The 24,525-nt window shown below is 47.7% G+C and overlaps 1 protein-coding gene across 2 annotated transcripts in view; it reads left to right on the forward strand.

Annotated features, from left to right (window-relative positions):
- The window catches only part of AFAP1L2 (actin filament associated protein 1 like 2), a 155,176-nt gene that overhangs the window by 86,961 nt on the left and 43,690 nt on the right, over nucleotides 1-24,525 (forward strand). For both annotated transcript variants that reach the window (XM_077257929.1, XM_077257930.1), the window contains exons 5-9: nucleotides 1,380-1,464; nucleotides 14,331-14,542; nucleotides 14,634-14,813; nucleotides 19,311-19,400; nucleotides 19,968-20,052. In XM_077257929.1, coding sequence (XP_077114044.1) covers nucleotides 1,380-1,464; nucleotides 14,331-14,542; nucleotides 14,634-14,813; nucleotides 19,311-19,400; nucleotides 19,968-20,052 — 652 coding nt within the window. The remainder of the gene's footprint in view (nucleotides 1-1,379; nucleotides 1,465-14,330; nucleotides 14,543-14,633; nucleotides 14,814-19,310; nucleotides 19,401-19,967; nucleotides 20,053-24,525) is intronic.

The raw sequence follows: 24,525 nt of genomic DNA on the forward strand, positions 1-24,525 counted from the left end.
CTCTCTCTGCTCAGAAACAATCGGATCTTTATAGAAAGCAGCGACATCTCCGCCCGGGCGTCCACCAAAATATTCCCGAGCCTCATAGTCAAACTACTGACAAATGTGCCTGGATTATAAAGGGCCCCATAAAATGACCCCCAGTAATACAATCCTGGAGTCGGAGGGTTGGAAGTTTCCTGATCGAGTTCTCGGCTACTTTTGTTTCTGGGAAAGCTGGTGACAACCAGTACGGCTGACGTTACTGCTCCTCCTGGAGTTGTCACCCAGAAGTGATTGGTGCAATGGCCCATTTCAGTTGGAATTATTTGGCCGGAGATTGGGGTCTTAAAGGTAAGGATCAGCACCGTAGATAATGACTGCAGAAGCAGCCCGGTATGCCACTACTGATCCATTCTAGCAAGAATCCTGGCCACTGGACCTCCACCAATAGGCTATCGCTAACTGATTGGATAGATGAAAACTTATTTTCACCAGACAACCCCTTTAAGGCAGCGGCCATCTTGGTTAAACTCCTGTTAACAAGATGTAGAGATGTGCATTACAACAGTCACAAAGACAACAATAGGCAGGACCTGACTGTGACGCCTATGGCAGAGGGTTTATTTAGCCGCGATGTGCGCAGAGGTCAGTGTGCAGGGAGGAGGAGGAGGTGAGCTGTGTCTGTGACCGACTGACTTCATTCAGAGAGTGTTATGGGCATGCTCTGTGATGAAACCATTGTACAGGTAAGGGAGGAAGGGAGATGTGACATGACGTATTGCAGTAGCGGACACAGACAGAAGGGGACCCCTGTGCTAGACATTAGTCCGGGGGAGCTGCAGATCACCTGTCATCATGTATAGCAGAATATTGTGTGCGGACTTGGTGAAGCGTGCACTGGTTATTGTGAAGAGAGGGGGAGGAGGTGATCTGTGACCTCAATTATTGTAAACCTTGTGTCATCAATCCGTAGGTATTACCGCTCATTGTAATTCTTCCTGTGATGATAATGAGACTGATGGGAAGTGATTTCTGCAGAACAGGAATGATCAGCCCATTATGAAGCTCAGAGACCCCAGCGAAAACTGTAAAATAGTTATATAGAAAATCAAAAAATAAAAATCCAAACTTAAACAATAGGTCATAGGAAATAAGAGAGGGGCTGGTGTCTGACAACTGTCATCAGACTGTTGACAACTGCTGGGGAGGGAAAGTATTTGTCAAGGAGAAAATCGTCACAAGATAACAAGCAGAGAAAAAGCTGCTACAATGTAGAGACCTCCGGACTGTGACGTCAGGGGGCGCAGAGGCAGCAATAGTCGAGTTTTGATACAATGTTTCACAGTAGAAGAACATAAATAAACACAAAGTAACAATGTAACATCTTTATTCCTCAGATTCTGGAAAAGACACAGTCACCTAAAGCGGATACAGTGGAGGGTTACTACGAGGAGGCTGAGCCGTACGACGCCTCAGTCATTGGTACGACATCCCAGCTCGGGACACTTCACACCGGGGCTTATTAATTTAACATGTGAGGGGAATGATGGACTCTCACAGGCCGCAGCCAATATCGGGCCATGGGCAAATACCATGCACGAGCCGCCTGGTACATTCGTGGTCTTTGCTGATCGATAAATCACACATTGAGAATCTTTGTAAATCCCTTACTTTACTGTCCTTGGCCTGCCTTATACTCTAGTCACATCTAGAGCTGTAATTACAATTCCATAGAATGTTAGACTTTCATCAAATACAGAGCTGCAATCACACTTCTCTGTTACTTCACAGCTTTTGCTCCAGTCACATCTAAAGCTGCAATCACAGTTCTCTGTTACTTTGCAGCGTTTGCTCCAGTCACATCTAAAGCTGCAATCACAGTTCTCTGTTACTTTGCAGTGTTTGCTCCAGTCACATCTAAATCTGCATGTGACTGAAGAAGTGATTTAAAAAAAATAACTAAAACAAAAAGGGAGAAACAAGGCTGAACCTAGAAATAGTTGCAGAGTTCTGGACTTTTTCTGCTTCTTTAAGAAACATAAGGAAATGTTAAATAAACAGAAAAGATCTGGGCAGTGAGTGAAGGACACGACTCTGATAAGGATTTACTCATCAGGGAATCCAAATATTGCACATGTGAAGACAAATGTATCATTGCTTTATGCACCGAGCTTGTGCTTATGTGCGGCAGCAGATCTGAACAAGCAGAGCTGCAGTGTAAGGCTACTTTCACACTAGCGTTAACTGCAATACGTCGCAAATGCGTCGTTTTGCCGAAAATACGCATCCAGCAAAAGTTCTTGCTGGATACGTTTTTTCGTCATAGACTTACATTAGCGACGCATTTGCGACGCATTGCCAAACGTCGCGTCCATTTTGCGACGCTTGGGCGTGTGGTAGCGGACCGTCGGGAGAAAAAAACGTTACATGTAACGTTTTTTGCTCCCGACGGTCCGCTTTTTCCGACCGCGCATGCGCGGCCGGAACTCCGCCCCCACCTCCCCGCACTTCCCCGCACCTCACAATGGGGCAGCGGATGCGTGGGAAAAATGCATCCGCTGCCCCCGTTGTGCGGCGGTGACCACGCTAGCGTCGGGAACGTCGGCCCGACGCACAGCGACGGGTTGTTCCCGACGCTAGTGTGAAAGTAGCCTAAAGCATGAGCAGCAGCCTGAACTTAAGGCCGGGTTCAGACTAGAAAGGCAGGCATATTGCAGACGTCACGGGCCCTGTGTGGATCCCCATGTGCCGTCCACATAGCGAATGGGTGCTGGTGCTGTCTGCAATTTACATGCACTTGTCTGGCCTGTAAACTGGTCCAGACAAGTGCATGCTGGGATTATTAATTACTACAAGGACCATCGGTGCGTGCGACAAATCCCTGGTGCGCACTGCCACATTGGTTGTTATTGCTCATTTCACACATAGATCGCACACTGAGCGAATATACGGCCGTTTGAACTCCGCCAGCAGATCGTTCAGGTTAACAGAAATGATAGCTAAAGTCCTAATAGAGCAGAGTTGCAGTGAACAGCATGGGGGACACAGCTCTAGCCAGAGCCACTGGTGGATTTCAGCCTCCTGTATGGAGCATCTGTATCTGGGGACAATTACAGCAGAGTTCTACCCTTCTGTCTTCAGGAGCGCGCCGCTGCTCTGCCTCCCGGATTCCTGCTGCCGGGGGGACGGTGCGCTCCTGAAGATCAGCAGCTTATACCAGGTCTGAACTGTGCCCTGTGCTGCCATCAGAGGCACCGTCACCTGTGCAGCATTGCAGGGACACAGCGGGATGGATCCAGCGATCACAGCAGGGCTCGGAGACGACGTCTGCTCCTCGCCTAGGTAACCTGCCACTCTGAAACGTCAGGGAGGTCGGTGACCGAGGTAACAAGCTGTACACTAAAATAAAACCCCCTCCATTATTGAGAACGGAGACGATTTCTAAGAGGTAAATTGCAAGATTGGTTGTTTTTACAAGAACTTTGCAATTTTACTATTTACACTACCGTTCAAAAGTTTAGGGTCACCCAGACAATTTTGTGTTTTGCGTAATAATCATACTTTTATTAATCACATGATTTGCCAAATGAATTGAAAATCTAGTCCAGACATTTACAAGGTTCGAAAAAAAGATTTTTATTTGCAATAATAATTTTCTCCGTCAAACTTTGCTTTCCTCACAGAATGCTCCTTTGCAGCAATTCCAGCATTGCAGACCTTTGGCATTCTAGCAGTTAATTTGCTGAGGTCATCTGCAGAAATTTCACCCCATGTTTCCAGAAGCCCCTCCACAAGTCGGTTTGGCTTGATGGGCACTTTTTGGGCACCATACGGTCAAGCTGCTCCCAAAACAGCTCAATGGTGCTGAGATCCGGTGACTGCGCTGGCCGCTCCATTACAGATACATTACAGCTGCTGCTTCTTCCCTAAATAGTTCCTGTATAATTTGGAGGTGTGCTCTGGGTTATTGTCCTGATGTAGGATGAAATTGGCTCCAATCCCGCGCTGTCCACAGGGTATGGCATGGCGTTACAAAATGGAGTGATAGCCTTCCTTATTCAATATCCCTTTTACCTTGTACAAATCTCCCACTTTACCAGCCCCAAAGCAATCCCCAGACCATCACATTACCTCCACCATGCTTGACAGATGGCGTCACGCACTGTTGTGAATTCCGCTCTTGGGCTCCCTCCGGTGGTTGTAAGTAGCACTTTTGTGAATTCTGCTCTTGGGCTCCCTCCTGTGGTTTTGAGTGGTATAGCTGCTTCTTGGATTTAGCATCAGCAGCTGCTTCCACTGATCGTCTTTCTGGCTCGGCTATTTTAGTCTGGCCTTATTCCTCAATCAATGCCAGTTGTCAATTGTTCCTGCTTGGAGCCACTTCTCTTTTGGATTTCCCTGACACTCTGTCCAGTTCAGCAAAGATAAGTCCTTGCTTGTCCTTTTGCAGTCCACTTGTTGTGGACTTTATGGTTCAGCACATTCTATGTTTTGCTCATTTGTCCAGCTTATCAGTATGGATCTATTCAGCTAAGCTGGAAGCTCTGGGCAGCAGATTTTGCCCTCCACACCTTTAGTCAGGTGTGGAGATTTTTGCATATCTCTGCGGTGGACTTTTTCTAGTTTTTATTACTGACCGCACAGTGTTCTTTCCTGTACTATCTATCTAGCTAGAAGTGGCCTCCTTTGCTGAATCTTGTTTCATACTACGTTGTCATGAATCCCAATGGCTAGGGATAGCAAGGGACAAGCAAAGTAATACAAAATATCGGACGAGCTCTAGGGTGATGGAACCTGGGCTGACCGCTGCCCTACGCCTGACAAACGCAACTAGAGATAGCCAGGGAGCGTGCCTACGTTGGTTCTAGACGCCACGCACCAGCCTAAGAGCTAACTAGTACTGCAGAGAAAATAAGACCTCACTTGCCTCCAGAGGAATGAACCCCAAAAGGTATAGTTGCCCCCCACATATATTGACGGTGAAATGAGAGGAAGGCACACACATAGAGATGATATATATAGGTTCAGCAAATTGAGGCCCGCTGAAAACTAGAAAGCAGAACGATACAAAAGGGGTCTGAGCGGTCAGCAAAAAACCCTAATAAAAAAACCATCCTGAGATTACAAGAACCCATGTGCCAACTCATGGCACATGGGGAGAACCTCAGTCCACTAGAGCTACCAGCTAGCATAGAGACATAATAAGCAAGCTGGACAAAAAAACCAAACAACTGAAAATCAGCACTTAGCTTATCCTGAAAGATCTGGGAGCAGGTAGGCAGGAACCAAACAGAGCACATCTGAATACATTGATAGCCGGCAAGGGAATGACAGAAAGGCCAGGTAAAATAGGAAACACCCAGCCTCTGATGGACAGGTGGAAACCAAAGGCCGCAACCCACCAAAGTCACCCAGTACCAGCAGTAACCACCAGAGGGAGCCCACAAACAGAATCCACAACACTACGTATGTAATTTCCTTCTCCTCTCACAGTCAATATTTGTGGGGGGCTGTCCTATCCTTTGGGGATCTTCTCTGAGGCAAGATAGCTTTCCTATTCCTACCTTTAGGGGTAGCTAGTTCTCCGGCTGTGACGAGGTGTCCAGGGAGTGACAGGAACATCCCACGGGTCCTGCTAGTGTTGTGTTAAGATCAGGAACCTAAGTCTGTATAGTTACCACCTGCTCAGAGCTAGTCGTATGTCGCTCCTAAATTACCAGTCCATAACAGTACAACTGGCCAAAAATGAGTTGAATGCATCTCAAAAGAAGGAAAAGAAAAAGAGTTCTGAGCCATTTTTTTTTCTTTAGTCTGTTTTGTCATTTTCCTCCCTCTTAATCTCTGGGTGGATTTGGGCACGGACATGGATTGTTTTCACGTGTGGATCAGCTTGCTGCAAGAGTTCAGAGTATTCAAGATTATGTTGTTCAGACTCCAGCCTTAGAGCCTAGAATTCCTACTCCAGATTTGTTTTACGGGGATAGATCTAAGTTTTTGAACTTTAAAAATAACTGCAAATTGTTTTTTGCTCTGAAACCCCGTTCCTCTGGTGACCCCACTCAGCAAGTTAAAATAGTTATTTCTCTGCTGCGTGGTGACCCTCAGGACTGGGCATTCTCCCTTGAGTCAGGGGATCCGGCATTGCTTAATGTAGATGCATTTTTTCAATCTCTCGGATTATTGTATGACGAACCTAACTCTGTGGATCATGCGGAAAAAAACTTGTTGGCCCTGTGCCAGGGTCAGGAAGCGGCAGAATTATACTGCCAGAAATTTAGAAAATGGTCTGTGCTCACTAAATGGAATGAGGACGCTCTGGCAGCAATTTTCAGAAAGGGTCTTTCTGAAGCCCTTAAAGATGTTATGGTGGGGTTCCCCACGCCTGTTGGTCTGAGCGAATCTATGTCTCTGGCCATTCAGATTGATCGGCGCCTGCGCGAGCGCAAAGTGGTGCACCATATAGCAGCGTCCTCTGAGCAGAGTCCTGAGCCTATGCATTGTGATAGGATTCTGACCAGAGCGGAACAGAGGGGATACAGACGTCAGAATGGGCTGTGTTTTTACTGTGGTGATTCAGCTCATACTATCTCTGATTGCCCTAAGCGTATTAAGAGGGTCGCTAGATCTGTTACCATTAGTACTGTACAGCCTAAGTTTCTCCTGTCTGTGACCCTGATTTGCTCATTGTCATCTTTCTCTGTCATGGCATTTGTGGATTCAGTCGCTGCCCTGAACTTAATGGACTTAGAATTCGCCAGGTGCTGTGGTTTTTCTTTGCAGCCTTTGCAGAGCCCTATTCCTTTGAGGGGTATTGATGCTACACCATTGGCCAAGAACAAACCTCAGTATTGGACTCAGCTGACTATGTGCATGGCTCCAGCACATCAGGAAGATTGTCGTTTTCTGGTGTTGCATAATTTACATGATGTTGTTGTACTGGGTTTTCCATGGTTACAAGTACACAATCCAGTGTTGGATTGGAAATCGATGTCTGTGACTAGTTGGGGTTGTCAAGGGGTACATAGTGACGTTCCTTTAATGTCAATTTCCTCTTCCCCCTCTTCTGATGTTCCTGAATTTTTGTCAGATTTCCAGGATGTATTCGATGAGCCCAAGTCCAGTTCCCTTCCTCCTCATAGGGACTGTGATTGTGCTATTGACTTGATTCCAGGCTCTAAGTTCCCTAAGGGCCGACTTTTCAACCTGTCTGTGCCAGAACATGCCGCTATGCGTAGCTATGTTAAGGAGTCCTTGGAGAAAGGGCATATTCGGCCGTCTTCGTCACCATTGGGAGCGGGATTTTTTTTTGTTGCCAAGAAGGATGGCTCCTTGAGACCCTGTATTGATTATCGCCTTCTTAATAAGATCACGGTCAAATTCCAATACCCTTTACCTTTGCTCTCTGATTTGTTTGCTCGGATTAAGGGGGCTAGTTGGTTTACCAAGATTGACCTTCGAGGGGCATATAATCTTGTTCGTATTAAACAGGGTGACGAATGGAAAACTGCATTTAATATGCCCGAAGGCCATTTTGAATACCTGGTGATGCCTTTCGGGCTTTCTAATGCTCCTTCTGTATTTCAGTCCTTCATGCATGACATTTTCCGGAATTATCTTGATAAATTCATGATTGTGTATTTGGATGATATTTTGATTTTTTCCGATGATTGGGAGTCTCATGTGAAGCAGGTCAGGATGGTATTCCAGATCCTTCGTGATAATGCTCTATTTGTGAAGGGGTCTAAGTGCCTATTTGGAGTTCAGAAGGTCTCTTTTTTGGGTTTTATTTTTTCTCCTTCGTCTATAGAAATGGATCCTGTTAAGGTCCAAGCCATTCATGACTGGATTCAACCCACATCTGTGAAGAGCCTTCAGAAATTTTTGGGCTTTGCTAATTTTTATCGCCGTTTCATTGCCAACTTCTCTAGTGTGGTTAAGCCCCTGACCGATTTGACGAAGAAAGGCGCTGATGTGACAAATTGGTCCTCTGAGGCTGTTGAGGCCTTTCAGGAGCTTAAACGCCGATTTACTTCTGCCCCTGTCTTGCGTCAGCCGGATGTTTCTCTTTCTTTTCAGGTTGAGGTTGACGCTTCTGAGATTGGGGCAGGGGCCGTTTTGTCACAGAGGAATTCTGATGGTTCCTTGATGAAACCATGTGCCTTCTTTTCCCGAAAGTTTTCGCCTGCGGAACGCAATTATGATGTCAGCAATCGGGAGTTGTTGGCCATGAAGTGGGCATTTGAGGAGTGGCGACATTGGCTTGAGGGAGCCAAGCACCGCGTTGTGGTCTTGACCATAAGAATTTGATTTACCTCGAGTCGGCCAAGCGGCTGAACCCTAGACAGGCTCGATGGTCCCTGTTTTTCTCCCGTTTCGATTTTGTGGTTTCATATCTTCCGGGATCTAAGAATGTTAAAGGGAACCTGTCACCACGTTTTTGGAAGATGGGATAAAAATAGCGTTAAATAGGGGCAGAGGTGGGCGTTACATTAGTGTGTGTGTTATGCGTTTATTACCCACCTAAGTTGCCGAAATAACTTTGCAAAGTCTCCGTTTTCGCCTGTCAATCAGGCTGGTCAGGTCGCATGGGCGTTGTCTTCCCCCAGATTTGGCGTAGTTTTCCGTTGGTGGCGTAGTGGTGTGCGCATGCCCAAAGGTCCGGAATCCTCTTCCAGGGGATTTAAAATAGCGCGGTGTTCGTTATTGCATTGGTGATCGGTGGGCGCGGCCATCTTCCTTTGGCCGCGCGTGCGCAGAAGCGGCGCTCTGCTGGCCGCGGCTTCAGGAAAATGGCCGCGGGATGCCGCGCGTGCGCAGATGGATATCGCGGCGGCCATTTTCCTGAAGCCGCGGCCAGCAGAGCGCCGCTTCTGCGCACGCGCGGCCAAAGGAAGATGGCCGCGCCCACCGATCACCAATGCAATAACGAACACCGCGCTATTTTAAATCCCCTGGAAGAGGATTCCGGACCTTTGGGCATGCGCACACCACTACGCCACCAACGGAAAACTACGCCAAATCTGGGGGAAGACAACGCCCATGCGACCTGACCAGCCTGATTGACAGGCGAAAACGGAGACTTTGCAAAGTTATTTCGGCAACTTAGGTGGGTAATAAACGCATAACACACACACTAATGTAACGCCCACCTCTGCCCCTATTTAACGCTATTTTTATCCCATCTTCCAAAAACGTGGTGACAGGTTCCCTTTAGGCTGATGCCCTCTCTAGGAGTTTTTTGCCTGATTCTCCTGGAGTTCTTGAGCCGGTTGGCATTCTTAGGGAAGGGGTGATTCTTTCTGCCATCTCCCCTGATTTACGGCGGGCGCTTCAGGAATTTCAGGCTGATAAACCTGACCGCTGTCCTGTGGGGAAGCTGTTTGTTCCTGATAGATGGACAAGTAAGGTAATTTCTGAGGTCCATTGTTCTGTGTTGGCCGGTCATCCTGGGATTTTTGGTACCAGAGATTTGGTGGCTAGGTCCTTTTGGTCGCCTTCCTTGTCGCGGGATGTGCGTTCTTTTGTGCAGTCCTGTGGGACTTGTGCCTGGGCCAAGCCTAGCTGTTCCCGTGCTAGTGGGTTGCTTTTGCCTTTGCCGGTCCCTGAGAGGCCCTGGACGCATATTTCCATGGATTTTATTTCGGATCTTCCTGTGTCCCAGAGGATGTCTGTTATCTGGGTGGTTTGTGACCGGTTCTCTAAAATGGTCCATTTGGTACCTTTGCCTAAATTGCCTTCCTCCGCTGATTTGGTTCCATTGTTTTTTCAGCATGTGGTTCGTTTGCATGGCATTCCGGAAAATATTGTGTCTGACAGAGGTTCCCAGTTTGTTTCTAGGTTTTGGCGGTCCTTTTGTGCTAGGATGGGCATTAATTTGTCTTTTTCTTCGGCGTTCCATCCTCAGACAAATGGCCAAACTGAGCGAACTAATCAAACCTTGGAAACCTATTTGAGATGCTTTGTGTCTGCTGATCAGGATGATTGGGTGGCTTTCTTGCCATTGGCCGAGTTTGCCCTTAATAATCGAGCCAGTTCGGCTACTTTGGTTTCGCCTTTTTTTTGTAATTTTGGTTTCCATCCTCGTTTTTCTTCAGGGCAGGTTGAGCCTTCTGATTGTCCTGGTGTAGATTCTGTGATGGACAGGTTGCAGCAGATTTGGACTCATGTGGTAGACAATTTGACATTGTCTCAGGAAAAGGCTCAGCGTTTTGCTAACCGCCGTCGGTGTGTTGGTCCTCGGCTTCGTGTGGGGGATTTAGTCTGGTTATCTTCTCGTCATGTTCTTATGAAGGTTTCTTCCCCTAAGTTCAAGCCTCGGTTTATTGGTCCTTATAAGATTTCTGAGATTATCAATCCAGTGTCTTTTCGTTTGGCCCTTCCAGCCTCTTTTGCCATCCACAATGTTTTCCATAGATCTTTGTTGCGGAGATATGTGGTGCCCGTGGTTCCCTCTGTTGATCCTCCTGCCCCGGTGTTGGTTGAGGGGGAGTTGGAATATGTGGTTGAGAACATTTTGGATTCTCGTTTTTCGAGGCGGAGGCTTCAGTATCTTGTTAAGTGGAAGGGTTATGGCCAGGAGGATAATTCTTGGGTGGTTGCCTCCGATGTCCATGCTGCCGATTTGGTTCGTGCTTTTCACTTGGCTCGTCCTGATCGGCCTGGGGGCTCTGGTGAGGGTTCGGTGACCCCTCCTCAAGGGGGGGGTACTGTTGTGAATTCCGCTCTTGGGCTCCCTCCGGTGGTTGTAAGTAGCACTTTTGTGAATTCTGCTCTTGGGCTCCCTCCTGTGGTTTTGAGTGGTATAGCTGCTTCTTGGATTTAGCATCAGCAGCTGCTTCCACTGATGTTCTTTCTGGCTCGGCTATTTTAGTCTGGCCTTATTCCTCAATCAATGCCAGTTGTCAATTGTTCCTGCTTGGAGCCACTGCTCTTTTGGATTTCCCTGACACTCTGTCCAGTTCAGCAAAGATAAGTCCTTGCTTGTCCTTTTGCAGTCCACTTGTTGTGGACTTTATTGTTCAGCACATTCTATGTTTTGCTCATTTGTCCAGCTTATCAGTATGGATCTATTCAGCTAAGCTGGAAGCTCTGGGCTGCAGATTTTGCCCTCCACACCTTTAGTCAGGTGTGGAGATTTTTGCATATCTCTGCGGTGGACTTTTTCTAGTTTTTATTACTGACCGCACAGTGTTCTTTCCTGTGCTATCTATCTAGCTAGAAGTGGCCTCCTTTGCTAAATCTTGTTTCATACTACGTATGTCATTTCCTTCTCCTCTCACAGTCATTATTTGTGGGGGGCTGTCCTATCCTTTGGGGATCTTCTCTGAGGCAAGATAGCTTTCCTATTCCTACCTTTAGGGGTAGCTAGTTCTCCGGCTGTGACGAGGTGTCCAGGGAGTGACAGGAACATCCCACGGCTACTGCTAGTGTTGTGTTAAGATCAGGAACTGCAGTCTGTATAGTTACCACCTGCTCAGAGCTAGTCGCATGTCGCTCCTAAATTACCAGTCCATAACAACGCACTCTTCCAGCATCTTTTTAGTTGTTCTGCGTCTCACAAATGTTCTTCTGTGTGATCCAAACACCTCAAACTTGGATTTATCTCTCCATAACACTTTTTTCCAATCTTCCTCTGTCCAATGTCTGTGTTCTTTTGCCCATATTAATCTTTTCCTTAAATTAGCCAGTCTCAGATATGGCTTTTTCTTTGCCACTCTGCCCTGAAGGCCAGCATCCCGGAGTCGCCTCTTCACTCTAGATGTTGACACTGGCGTTTTGTGTGTACTATTTAATGAAGCTGCCAGTTGAGGACCTGTGAGGCGTTGATTCCTCAAACTACAGACCAAGTGTACATGTCTTGTTGCTCAGTTGTGCAGCGCGGCCTCCCACTTCTCTGTCTACTCTGGTTAGAACCTGTTTGTGCTCTCCTCTGAAGGGAGTAGTACACACCGTTGTAAGAAATATGCAGTTTCTTGGCAATTTCTCGCATGGAATAGCCTTCATTTCTAGGAACAAGAATAGGCTGTCGAGTTTTACATTAATGTTCTTTTTATTTTGGCCATTTTGAGAGTTTAATGGAACCAACAACTGTAATGCTCCAGATTCTCAACTAGCTCAAAGGAAGGTCAGGTTTATAGGCTCTCTAATCAGCCAAACTGTTTTCAGCTGTGCTAACATATTGCACAAGGGTTTTCAAGGGTATTCTAACCATCCATTAGCCTTCTTACACAGTTACCAAGCACAAAGTACCATAAGAACACTGGAGTGATGGATGTTGGAAATGGGCCTCTATACACCTATGAAGACATTGCATTACAAACCAGACGTTTGCAGCTAGAATAGTCATTTACCACATTAACAATGTAGAGAGTGTATTTCTGAATCATTTAATGTTATCTTCATTGGAAAAAAACTGTGCTTTTCTTTAAAAAATAAGAAAATTTCTAAATGACCCTAAACTTTTGAACTGTAGTGTAAGAACTTGTGACAACTCCTCAGCGGCGTCCTCATGATGGGGCTGGACAGCGGCTTCTGCAGCACTTACATGACATTTTTCGTTTTGCTTCCTGCGGTGCGGCCTTATCCCGATCCCCGACTCTTGTGGTTCGGCAGCAGCTCCGGACTCTTCCTCATGGCAGTTTCTCTTCCCGGTCTCCGGTTCTCTTCTGTCACATATTTACTGTAATGATTGTTCCTAAATTTGTGACTTCAGATGCACGATGACAATGTAACAATGTTCTACAAGTCATAAGTGTCCCTGATGTCTGGTGGGTTCATATGTAGTGAATTAATGGGTTAATAATTTCCAGGTCTAGTTTATAGATAGGTTCTGGCAGCCCCCACTGATCAGCTGGTTGTAGATGCCCACAGTGGGTAATTATCATTGTTCCTAGTATCGGTGTACTATGTGGCGGTACTGACCCCGTCCCCGCCATGCTCCACTTATGGCTCCATACAAGCTGCGGCTCGGGTGACAATGGCTCCTGATCCGTGTGCAGCGGCCGGTCGGTGGAGCCGGCGGAGGCAGGATGGTGTTACGCCCCACTATAGATACACTATCGTCTCCATGATGAATGTTTCCACACTGCGGCTCCAGATATGGGCTCCACCGGAATTAATGAAGGAAGTTTCCTTAGTAAAGGTCAGAGGAGTCGCGGTGCGGCCTCCGGACCACCCAGCATCAGTGTCCGGCTCCTCGTGTGTCCGTGTGCGTCACGTCACATTGGATATACATGACATTGTGCTCACTGTGAAGTTAGGCCTCTATCACTCATGGAGCTGCCATATTTCCCCAGAAGATGTGGATATGATGCAATATTACGATTAACAGATACAAGCAATTATCACATGTCCTGGAGCACCGGCAATCACGTCTGCTGCAGCACCTCTTGACCTCAGTCCTCCCCTAGTGCTGCCTGTCAAGAGCCAAAGCCCAGTACAGCGTCTCTCCACTCCTGTGGGAAGAGAATTGGGCCCACCTTCCCCTGCCTTCCCATGGTGGACCCCAGAGAGAGTATAACTATAGGGGTGCAGAGGCAGCAGGACCCTGGAGGCTCAGGGGGCCGGGGCTCCAGCAATGGTAATGGTATCGATAGGTGGGAGGACATGTACAAGCTTAGCATTGAAGCCCAGGATCTCCAGGAGGCGTTCACACTGATTTTGTGTGGGCCCCCTCGTCCTGAGTGGGAGTGGGCTGTCAGTCCAGGAGCGGGGGACATGTCATGTTATTCTTCCTGGTTTATGTGGAAAGTTCGGTCCCTTCATTATCAGTCTCGGCTCTCATCGCTCAGATGGAGGAAACTTCTCGCTGATTGTTCAGACCTGAGAGTGGAACGGTTTATCTGCGAACGCTGCATGCCGGACGCACCGAGAAACTGAGAGACAAAACTGAAATTTCCATGTTACAAAGGGAATCAGGTTCTGTGAAATGTCACTTTCCAGATTCCAAAGACTGTGGGAAGGAAACAGAATCTGGAGACGGCCCCCCATGTAGTGCTGGACCGTGTCCTCCTCACCATGCCGGGCTTTGTAGCCCTTTTCTTTGTATGTAGAATCTCGGCATGGATTATTTGGAGATTTCTATGCAATTTCAAAGTGTTATAGTAAAAGACACAGGGAGGAGGGGGATGCAGCTGCAGATTGTGAGAGTGCATGCTGTGGGAGGGGGAAAGGCGACTGGGAATCTAAACGCACAACAAGAGGACTTGTTACACTGTATCAGTGCGGGAATCCTCTGTGAGCTGAACACAGCAGCAGCAGAAATCTCCATCACGTCCTGATACATTGTAACATGACCCCATGTCCGCTTGTGTTTTACTCATATTTTATTTCTATTTGTCACATTTCAGAGGACGGAGAAGCTGTCAGTAGCTCGTATGAGTCTTACGATGAGGAAGAAAATACTCGGGGAAAGTGTGTCGCCCATCAGCACCAATGGCCATCAACGGAAGCTTCCATTGAGCTGATGAAGGACGCCCTGATCTGCGCCTTTCTGTGGAGGAAGAAGTGGCTGGGACAATGGGCAAAACAGCTGTGTGTGATCAGGGACAATCGCCTAATGGTAAAGCCCGTCCTGTTCTGCTCGCCCTCCGGCCTCCTCACTGGTGGTGCTGCCGGATAATGAAGTGTTAATTGCACATTCTCCTCCTCAGTGTTATAAAAGTTCCAAGGAGCACAGCCCTCAGCTGGACATCACTTTACTGGGCTGCGCGGTGACACACAAAGAAAAGCAAGTCCGGAAAAAGGAGCACAAGCTGAAGATCACCCCGACTAATGGTGACGTGATAGTGCTGGGGATGCAGAGCCGGGAGCAGGCGCTGCAGTGGCTGAAGGTAACTGGGGACTGGCGGACATCGGTCAATGTCATCTAGGACCGGCTGATGACTGTCACTGCCATCTATGACCTGCAGACGTCTGTCACTGTTATCTAGAACCTGCAGACGTCTGTCACTGTCATCTAGGACCTGCAGACGTCTGTCACTGTCATCTAGAACCGGCTGATGACTGTCACTGCCATCTATGACCTGCAGACGTCTGTCACTGTCATCTAGCACCTGCAGACGTCTGTCACTGTCATCTATGACCTGCAGATATCTGTCACTGTCGTCTAGAAACCTACAGAAGTCTGTCACTGTCATCTAGAACCGGCTGATGACTGTCACTGCCATCTATGACCTGCAGACGTCTGTCACTGTCATCTAGAACCGGCTGATGACTGTCACTGCCATCTATGACCTGCAGACGTCTGTCACTGTCATCTAGGACCTGCAGACGTCTGTCACTGTCATCTAGAACCGGCTGATGACTGTCACTGCCATCTATGACCTGCAGACGTCTGTCACTGTCATCTAGAACCGGCTGATGACTGTCACTGCCATCTATGACCTGCAGACGTCTGTCACTGTCATCTAGGACCGGCAGACGTCTGTCACTGTCATCTAGGACCTGCAGACGTCTGTCACTGTCATCTATGACCTGCAGATATCTGTCACTGTCGTCTAGAAACCTACAGAAGTCTGTCACTGTCATCTAGAACCGGCTGATGACTGTCACTGCCATCTATGACCTGCAGACGTCTGTCACTGTCATCTAGGACCTGCAGACGTCTGTCACTGTCATCTAGGACCTGCAGACCTCTGTCACTGTCATCTATGACCTGCAGATATCTGTCACTGTCATCTAGAAACCTACAGAAGTCTGTCACTGTCATCTAGAACCGGCTGATGACTGTCACTGCCATCTATGACCTGCAGACGTCTGTCACTGTCATCTAGGACCGGCAGACGTCTGTCACTGTCATCTAGGACCTGCAGACGTCTGTCACTGTCATCTATGACCTGCAGATATCTGTCACTGTCATCTATGACCTGCAGACGTCTGTCACTGTCATCTAGAACCGGCTGATGACTGTCACTGCCATCTATGACCTGCAGACGTCTGTCACTGTCATCTAGGACCGGCAGACGTCTGTCACTGTCATCTAGGACCTGCAGACGTCTGTCACTGTCATCTATGACCTGCAGATATCTGTCACTGTCGTCTAGAAACCTACAGAAGTCTGTCACTGTCATCTAGAACCGGCTGATGACTGTCACTGCCATCTATGACCTGCAGACGTCTGTCACTGTCATCTAGGACCTGCAGACGTCTGTCACTGTCATCTAGGACCTGCAGACCTCTGTCACTGTCATCTATGACCTGCAGATATCTGTCACTGTCATCTAGAACCGGCTGATGACTGTCACTGCCATCTATGACCTGCAGACGTCTGTCACTGTCATCTAGGACCGGCAGACGTCTGTCACTGTCATCTAGGACCTGCAGACGTCTGTCACTGTCATCTATGACCTGCAGATATCTGTCACTGTCATCTATGACCTGCAGACGTCTGTCACTGTCATCTAGAACCGGCTGATGACTGTCACTGCCATCTATGACCTGCAGACGTCTGTCACTGTCATCTAGCACCTGCAGACGTCTGTCACTGTCATCTATGACCTGCAGATATCTCACTGTCGTCTAGAAACCTACAGAAGTCTGTCACTGTCATCTAGAACCGGCTGATGACTGTCACTGCCATCTATGACCTGCAGACGTCTGTCACTGTCATCTAGGACCTGCAGATATCTGTCACTGTCATCTAGGACCTGCAGACGTCTGTCACTGTCATCTAGGACCTGCAGACGTCTGTCACTGTCATCTAGGACCGGCAGACATCTGTCACTGTCATCTATGACCTGCAGATATCTGTCACGGTCATCTAGAAACCTACAGAAGTCTGTCACTGTCATCTAGAACCGGCTGATGACTGTCACTGCCATCTATGACCTGCAGACGTCTGTCACTGTCATCTAGGACCGGCAGACGTCTGTCACTGTCATCTATGACCTGCAGACGTCTGTCACTGTCATCTAGAAATCTACAGACGTCAGTCATTGTCATCTAGAACCAGCCGACGTCTGTCACTGTCATCTAGGATCGGCAGACATCTGTCACTGTAATCTAGAACCAGCAGATATCTGTCACTAATATCTAGGTTCGGCAGACATCTGTCACTGTCATGTAGGACCTGCAGACGTCTGTCACTGTCATCTAGGATCGGCAGACGTCTATCACTGTCATGTAGGACCTGCAGACGTCTGTCACTGTCATCTAGGACCGGCAGGAGTCTGTCACTGTCATCTAGGACCGGTAGACGTCTATAACTGTCATGTAGGACCTGCAGACGTCTGTCACTGTCATCTAGGACCTTCGGATGTCTGTCACTGTCATCTAGGACTGGCTGATGTCTGTCACTGTCATCTAGGACCTGCGGACGTCTGTCACTGTCATCTAGGATGGGCAGACGTTTGTCACTGCCATCTAGGACCGGTAGACATCTATAACTGTCATGTAGGATTGGCAGACGTCTATCACTGTCATCTAGGACCTTCGGACGTCTGTCACTGTCATCTAGGACTGGCTGACGTCTGTCACTGTCATCTAGGACCAGCAGATGTCTGTCACTAACATCTAGGACCGGCAGATGTCTGTCACTGTCATCTAGGACTGTCAGATGTCTGTCACTACCATCTAGGACCAGCAGACGTCTGTCACTGTCATCTAGGACCGGCAGATTTCTGTCACTGCCATCTAGGACCGGCAGACGTCTGTCACTGCCATCTAGGACCGGCATATGTCTGTCACTGTCATCTAGGATCGGTAGACGTCTGTCACTGTCATCTAGGACCAGCAGATGTCTGTCACTAACATCTAGGACCGGCAGACGTCTGTCACTGCCATCTAGGATCGGCATATGTCTGTCACTGTCATCTAGGACCGGCAGATGTCTGTCACTGTCACCTAGGACCGGCAGATGTCTGTCACTATCATCTAGGACCGGCAGATGTCTGTCACTGTCATCTAGGACTGTCAGATGTCTGTCACTGCCATCTAGGACCAGCAGACGTCTGTCACTGTCATCTAGGACCGGCAGATTTCTGTCACTGCCATCTAGGACCGGCAGACGTCTGTCACTGCCATCTAGGACCGGCATATGTCTGTCACTGTCATCTAGGATCGGTAGACGTCTGTCACTGTCATCTAGGACCAGCAGATGTCTGTCACTAACATCTAGGACCGGCAGACGTCTGTCACTGCCATCTAGGATCGGCATATGTCTGTCACTGCCATCTAGGACCAGCAGACGTCTGTCACTGTCATCTAGGACCGGCAGATTTCTGTCACTGCCATCTAGGACCGGCAGACGTCTGTCACTGTCATCTAGGATCGGTAGACGTCTGTCACTAACATCTAGGACCGGCAGACGTCTGTCACTGCCATCTAGGACCGGCATATGTCTGTCACTGCCATCTAGGACCGGCAGACGTCTGTCACTGCCATCTAGGACCGGCAGACATCTGTCACTGCCATCTAGGACCGGCAGATGTCTGTCACTGTCATCTAGGATTGGTAGATGTCTGTCACTGTCATCTAGGACCGGCAGACGTCTGTCACTCTCATCTAGGACTGTCAGATGTCTGTCACTGCCATCTAAGAACTTCAGACATCTGTCACTGCCATCTATGACCTGCAGACGTCTGTTACTGTCATCTAGGACCGGCAGACGTCTGTCACTGCCATCTAGGACCGGCAGACGTCTGTCACTGCCATCTAGGACCGGCAGACGTCTGTCACTGCCATCTAGGACCGGCAGACGTCTGTCACTGCCATCTAGGACCGGCAGACGTCTATCACTGTCATGTTGGACCTTCTAGTGTGGTTTCTCGTCAGTACCAGTTAGTGTCTTCAACAGTAAACAGAGATGTCCGGTGTCTGAGGGGCAGAACTTAAGACGTTCTTGTTGCTGAACTATTCATTAATGATGAAGAAGAATGTCCCTGTAATGAGCAGCCACCACCCCGAGACCCTGCGTCTTCTCCATCTGTGGGGGCTAAGAAACTTCGTCTTTCATGTAGAGAATAGAAAGCCTCTGTAATCACTGGGTGCAGGGTCTTCACCTCGTCCAGATGATTAGCGGCCCCATGATGGGCAGAGAACTGTTACGTGGGAACGTATGCTGCAGAGACATCAAAGATCCTGAGATAAAAGCCGATAAATCAGAGCTGGAGACAATGGACAATGAGCGGACAGGTCACCTCCTCACATTGCCAGTCACACTCGTGTCATGTAGTCTGTTCGCGGTTGTGAATTTTTTTAGATGTTTTTAAAGTCTGGCAGTTTTATAGAAAACCTTCAGATACTGAGATGAATGTTGGGGTACACGTCATTATTGGGGTGTGAGCTATGGATTAATGTGCGGCTGTAATAAAGGTGTCTCTGCTCCTCAGGTTATACAGGACATCAGTGGGACACAGAGTGAGTCCATCCTGGAGAGTTCACTGACCGCTGCAGACAATCAGCGACTCATCCACAACAAGGTACAATCAGAATCAGAATCTGTCAGATCTGAGAGCAGCAATGGAAACAGCAGATGTCAGAGGCCATGTGGAGAGAGTTCAAGAGTCCAGCTTCACCCACATGTAGAGAAAGTCAGAGAGTCCAGCTTCACAAACTTGTAGGGAGAGACCGACAGTCCAGCTTAACCGACTCATAGAGAAAATCAGAGAGTCCAGCTTCACCCACTCGTAGACAAAGTCCAAGAGTCCGGTTTCACCCTCTCGTAGAGAATGTCCGAGAGTCCAGCTTCACCCACTCATAGAGAAAGTCTGAGAATTCAGCTTCACTCACTCGTACAGAAAGTCTGAGAATCCAGCTTCACCCACTCATAGACAAAGTCCAAAAGTCCAGTTTCACCCTCTTGTAGAGAATGTCCAAGAGTCCAGCTTCACTCACTCATAGAGAAAGTCTGAGAATTCAGCTTAACCGACTCATAGAGAAAGTCTGAGAATTCAACTTCACCCACTCGTAGACTGGTGTATAGAGTAATTTTTCTGCCAGCTATTGGTCTTGAGTACAGGAGTTTAATACTGTATTGTTTACCATAGGGGGAAGTAACGGACAGATACTCTGCAGCCTCAGAGAGCGGAAGCAGCACAGATGGGCACCCCGAGACTCCTGAGATCAAAGAAGGTAAAACACATCTGACGTACAAATTACACCCAGTATGCAGGACATTAGAAGTGGGGCAGCAACAATAGCTCAGTGGTTAGCACTGCAGCACTGGGGTCCTGGGTTCAAATCCCACCAAGGACAACATCTGCAAGGAGTCTGTATGTTCTCCCCGTGTTTCTCCTACTGGAGTGGTGGTGCTGTGCAGTGTATATATACAGGAGGAGTGGTACTGTGCAGTGTATATATACAGGACAGGAGGAGTGGTACTGTGCAGTGTATATATACAGGAGGAGTGGTACTGTGCAGTGTATATATACAGGAGGAGTGGTACTGTGCAGTGTATATATACAGGAGGAGTGGTACTGTGCAGTGTATATATACAGGACAGGAGGAGTGGTACTGTGCAGTGTATATATACAGGAGGAGTGGTACTGTGCAGTGTATATATACAGGAGGAGTGGTACTGTGCAGTGTATATATACAGGAGGAGTGGTACTGTGCAGTGTATATATACAGGACAGGAGGAGTGGTACTGTGCAGTGTATATATACAGGACAGGAGGAGTGGTACTGTGCAGTGTATATATACAGGACAGGAGGAGTGGTACTGTGCAGTGTATATATACAGGACAGGAGGAGTGGTACTGTGCAGTGTATATATACAGGACAGGAGGAGTGGTACTGTGCAGTGTATATATACAGGACAGGAGGAGCGGTACTGTGCAGTGTATATATACAGGTGGAGTGGTACTGTGCAGTGTATATATACAGGACAGGAGGAGTGGTACTGTGCAGTGTATATATACAGGAGGAGTGGTACTGTGCAGTGTATATATACAGGACAGGAGGAGTGGTACTGTGCAGTGTATATATACAGGAGGAGTGGTACTGTGCAGTGTATATATACAGGACAGGAGGAGTGGTACTGTGCAGTGTATATATACAGGAGGAGTGGTACTGTGCAGTGTATATATACAGGAGGAGTGGTATTGTGCAGTGTATATATACAGGAGGAGCGGTACTGTGCAGTGTATATATACAGGACAGGAGGAGTGGTACTGTGCAGTGTATATATACAGGACAGGAGGAGTGGTACTGTGCAGTGTATATATAGGACAGGAGGAGTGGTACTGTGCAGTGTATATATACAGGAGGAGTGGTACTGTGCAGTGTATATATACAGGACAGGAGGAGTGGTACTGTGCAGTGTATATATACAGGAGGAGTGGTACTGTGCAGTGTATATATACAGGAGGAGTGGTACTGTGCAGTGTATATATACAGGAGGAGTGGTACTGTGCAGTGTATATATACAGGACAGGAGGAGTGGTACTGTGCAGTGTATATATACAGGACAGGAGGAGTGGTACTGTGCAGTGTATATATACAGGACAGGAGGAGTGGTACTGTGCAGTGTATATATACAGGACAGGAGGAGTGGTACTGTGCAGTGTATATATACAGGACAGGAGGAGTGGTACTGTGCAGTGTATATATACAGGACAGGAGGAGCGGTACTGTGCAGTGTATATATACAGGTGGAGTGGTACTGTGCAGTGTATATATACAGGACAGGAGGAGTGGTACTGTGCAGTGTATATATACAGGAGGAGTGGTACTGTGCAGTGTATATATACAGGACAGGAGGAGTGGTACTGTGCAGTGTATATATACAGGAGGAGTGGTACTGTGCAGTGTATATATACAGGACAGGAGGAGTGGTACTGTGCAGTGTATATATACAGGAGGAGTGGTACTGTGCAGTGTATATATACAGGAGGAGTGGTATTGTGCAGTGTATATATACAGGAGGAGCGGTACTGTGCAGTGTATATATACAGGACAGGAGGAGTGGTACTGTGCAGTGTATATATACAGGACAGGAGGAGTGGTACTGTGCAGTGTATATATAGGACAGGAGGAGTGGTACTGTGCAGTGTATATATACAGGAGGAGTGGTACTGTGCAGTGTATATATACAGGACAAGAGGAGTGGTACTGTGCAGTGTATATATACAGGAGGAGTGAAACTGTGCAGTGTATATATACAGGAGGAGTGGTACTGTGCAGTGTATATATACAGGAGGAGTGGTACTGTGCAGTGTACATATACGGGACAGGAGGAGTGGTACTGTGCAGTGTATATATACAGGACAGGAGGAGTGGTACTGTGCAGTGTATATATACAGGAGGAGTGGTACTGTGCAGTGTATATATACAGGACAGGAGGAGTGGTACTGTGCAGTGTACATATACGGGACAGGAGGAGTGGTACTGTGCAGTGTATATATACAGGAGGAGTGGTACTGTGCAGTGTATATATACAGGACAGGAGGAGTGGTACTGTGCAGTGTATATATACAGGACAGGAGGAGTGGTACTGTGCAGTGTATATATACAGGAGGAGTGGTACTGTGCAGTGTATATATACAGGGCAGGAGGAGTGGTACTGTGCAGTGTATATATACAGGAGGAGTGGTACTGTGCAGTGTATATATACAGGACAGGAGGAGTGGTACTGTGCAGTGTACATATACGGGACAGGAGGAGTGGTACTGTGCAGTGTATATATACAGGAGGAGTGGTACTGTGCAGTGTATATATACAGGAGGAGTGGTACTGTGCAGTGTATATATACAGGACAGGAGGAGTGGTACTGTGCAGTGTATATATACAGGAGGAGAGGTACTGTGCAGTGTATATATACAGGACAGGAGGAGCGGTACTGTGCAGTGTATATATACAGGACAGGAGGAGTGGTACTGTGCAGTGTATATATACAGGGCAGGAGGAGTGGTACTGTGCAGTGTATATATACAGGGCAGGAGGAGTGGTACTGTGCAGTGTATATATACGGGACAGGAGGAGTGGTACTGTGCAGTGTATATATACAGGAGGAGTGGTACTGTGCAGTGTGTATATACAGGAGGAGTGGTACTGTGCAGTGTATATATACAGGGCAGGAGGAGTGGTACTGTGCAGTGTATATATACGGGACAGGAGGAGTGGTACTGTGCAGTGTATATATACAGGAGGAGTGGTACTGTGCAGTGTATATATACAGGACAGGAGGAGTGGTACTGTGCAGTGTATATATACAGGACAGGAGGAGTGGAGCTGTGCAGTGTATATATACAGGAGGAGTGGTACTGTGCAGTGTATATATACAGGACAGGAGGAGTGGAGCTGTGCAGTGTATATATACAGGAGGAGTGGTACTGTGCAGTGTATATATACGGGACAGGAGGAGTGGAGCTGTGCAGTGTATATATACAGGAGGAGAGGTACTGTGCAGTGTATATATACAGGGCAGGAGGAGCGGTACTGTGCAGTGTATATATACAGGACAGGAGGAGTGGTACTGTGCAGTGTGTATATACAGGAGGAGTGGTACTGTGCAGTGTATATATACAGGAGGAGTGGTACTGTGCAGTGTATATATACAGGAGGAGTGGTACTGTGCAGTGTATATATACAGGGCAGGAGGAGTGGTACTGTGCAGTGTATATATACAGGAGGAGTGGTACTGTGCAGTGTATATATACAGGACAGGAGGAGTGGTACTGTGCAGTGTATATACAGGACAGGAGGAGTGGTACTGTGCAGTGTATATATACAGGACAGGAGGAGTGGTACTGTGCAGTGTATATATACAGGACAGGAGGAGTGGTACTGTGCAGTGTATATATAGGACAGGAGGAGTGGTACTGTGCAGTGTATATATACAGGAGGAGTGGTACTGTGCAGTGTATATATACAGGACAGGAGGAGTGGTACTGTGCAGTGTATATATACAGGACAGGAGGAGTGGAGCTGTGCAGTGTATATATACAGGAGGAGTGGTACTGTGCAGTGTATATATAGGACAGGAGGAGTGGTACTGTGCAGTGTATATATACAGGAGGAGTGGTACTGTGCAGTGTATATATACAGGAGGAGTGGTACTGTGCAGTGTAATATACAGGAGGAGTGGTACTGTGCAGTGTATATATACAGGACAGGAGGAGTGGTACTGTGCAGTGTATATATACAGGAGGAGAGGTACTGTGCAGTGTATATATACAGGGCAGGAGGAGCGGTACTGTGCAGTGTATATATACAGGACAGGAGGAGTGGTACTGTGCAGTGTGTATATACAGGAGGAGTGGTACTGTGCAGTGTATATATACAGGAGGAGTGGTACTGTGCAGTGTATATATACAGGAGGAGTGGTACTGTGCAGTGTATATATACAGGAGGAGTGGTACTGTGCAGTGTATATACAGGACAGGAGGAGCGGTACTGTGCAGTGTATATATACAGGACAGGAGGAGTGGTACTGTGCAGTGTATATATACAGGACAGGAGGAGTGGTACTGTGCAGTGTATATATACAGGAGGAGTGGTACTGTGCAGTGTATATATACAGGAGGAGTGGTACTGTGCAGTGTATATATACAGGGCAGGAGGAGTGGTACTGTGCAGTGTATATATACAGGACAGGAGGAGCGGT

The sequence above is a fragment of the Ranitomeya variabilis genome, chromosome 4 (assembly GCF_051348905.1).
Source record: "Ranitomeya variabilis isolate aRanVar5 chromosome 4, aRanVar5.hap1, whole genome shotgun sequence".
Taxonomy (NCBI): Eukaryota; Metazoa; Chordata; class Amphibia; order Anura; family Dendrobatidae; genus Ranitomeya; species Ranitomeya variabilis.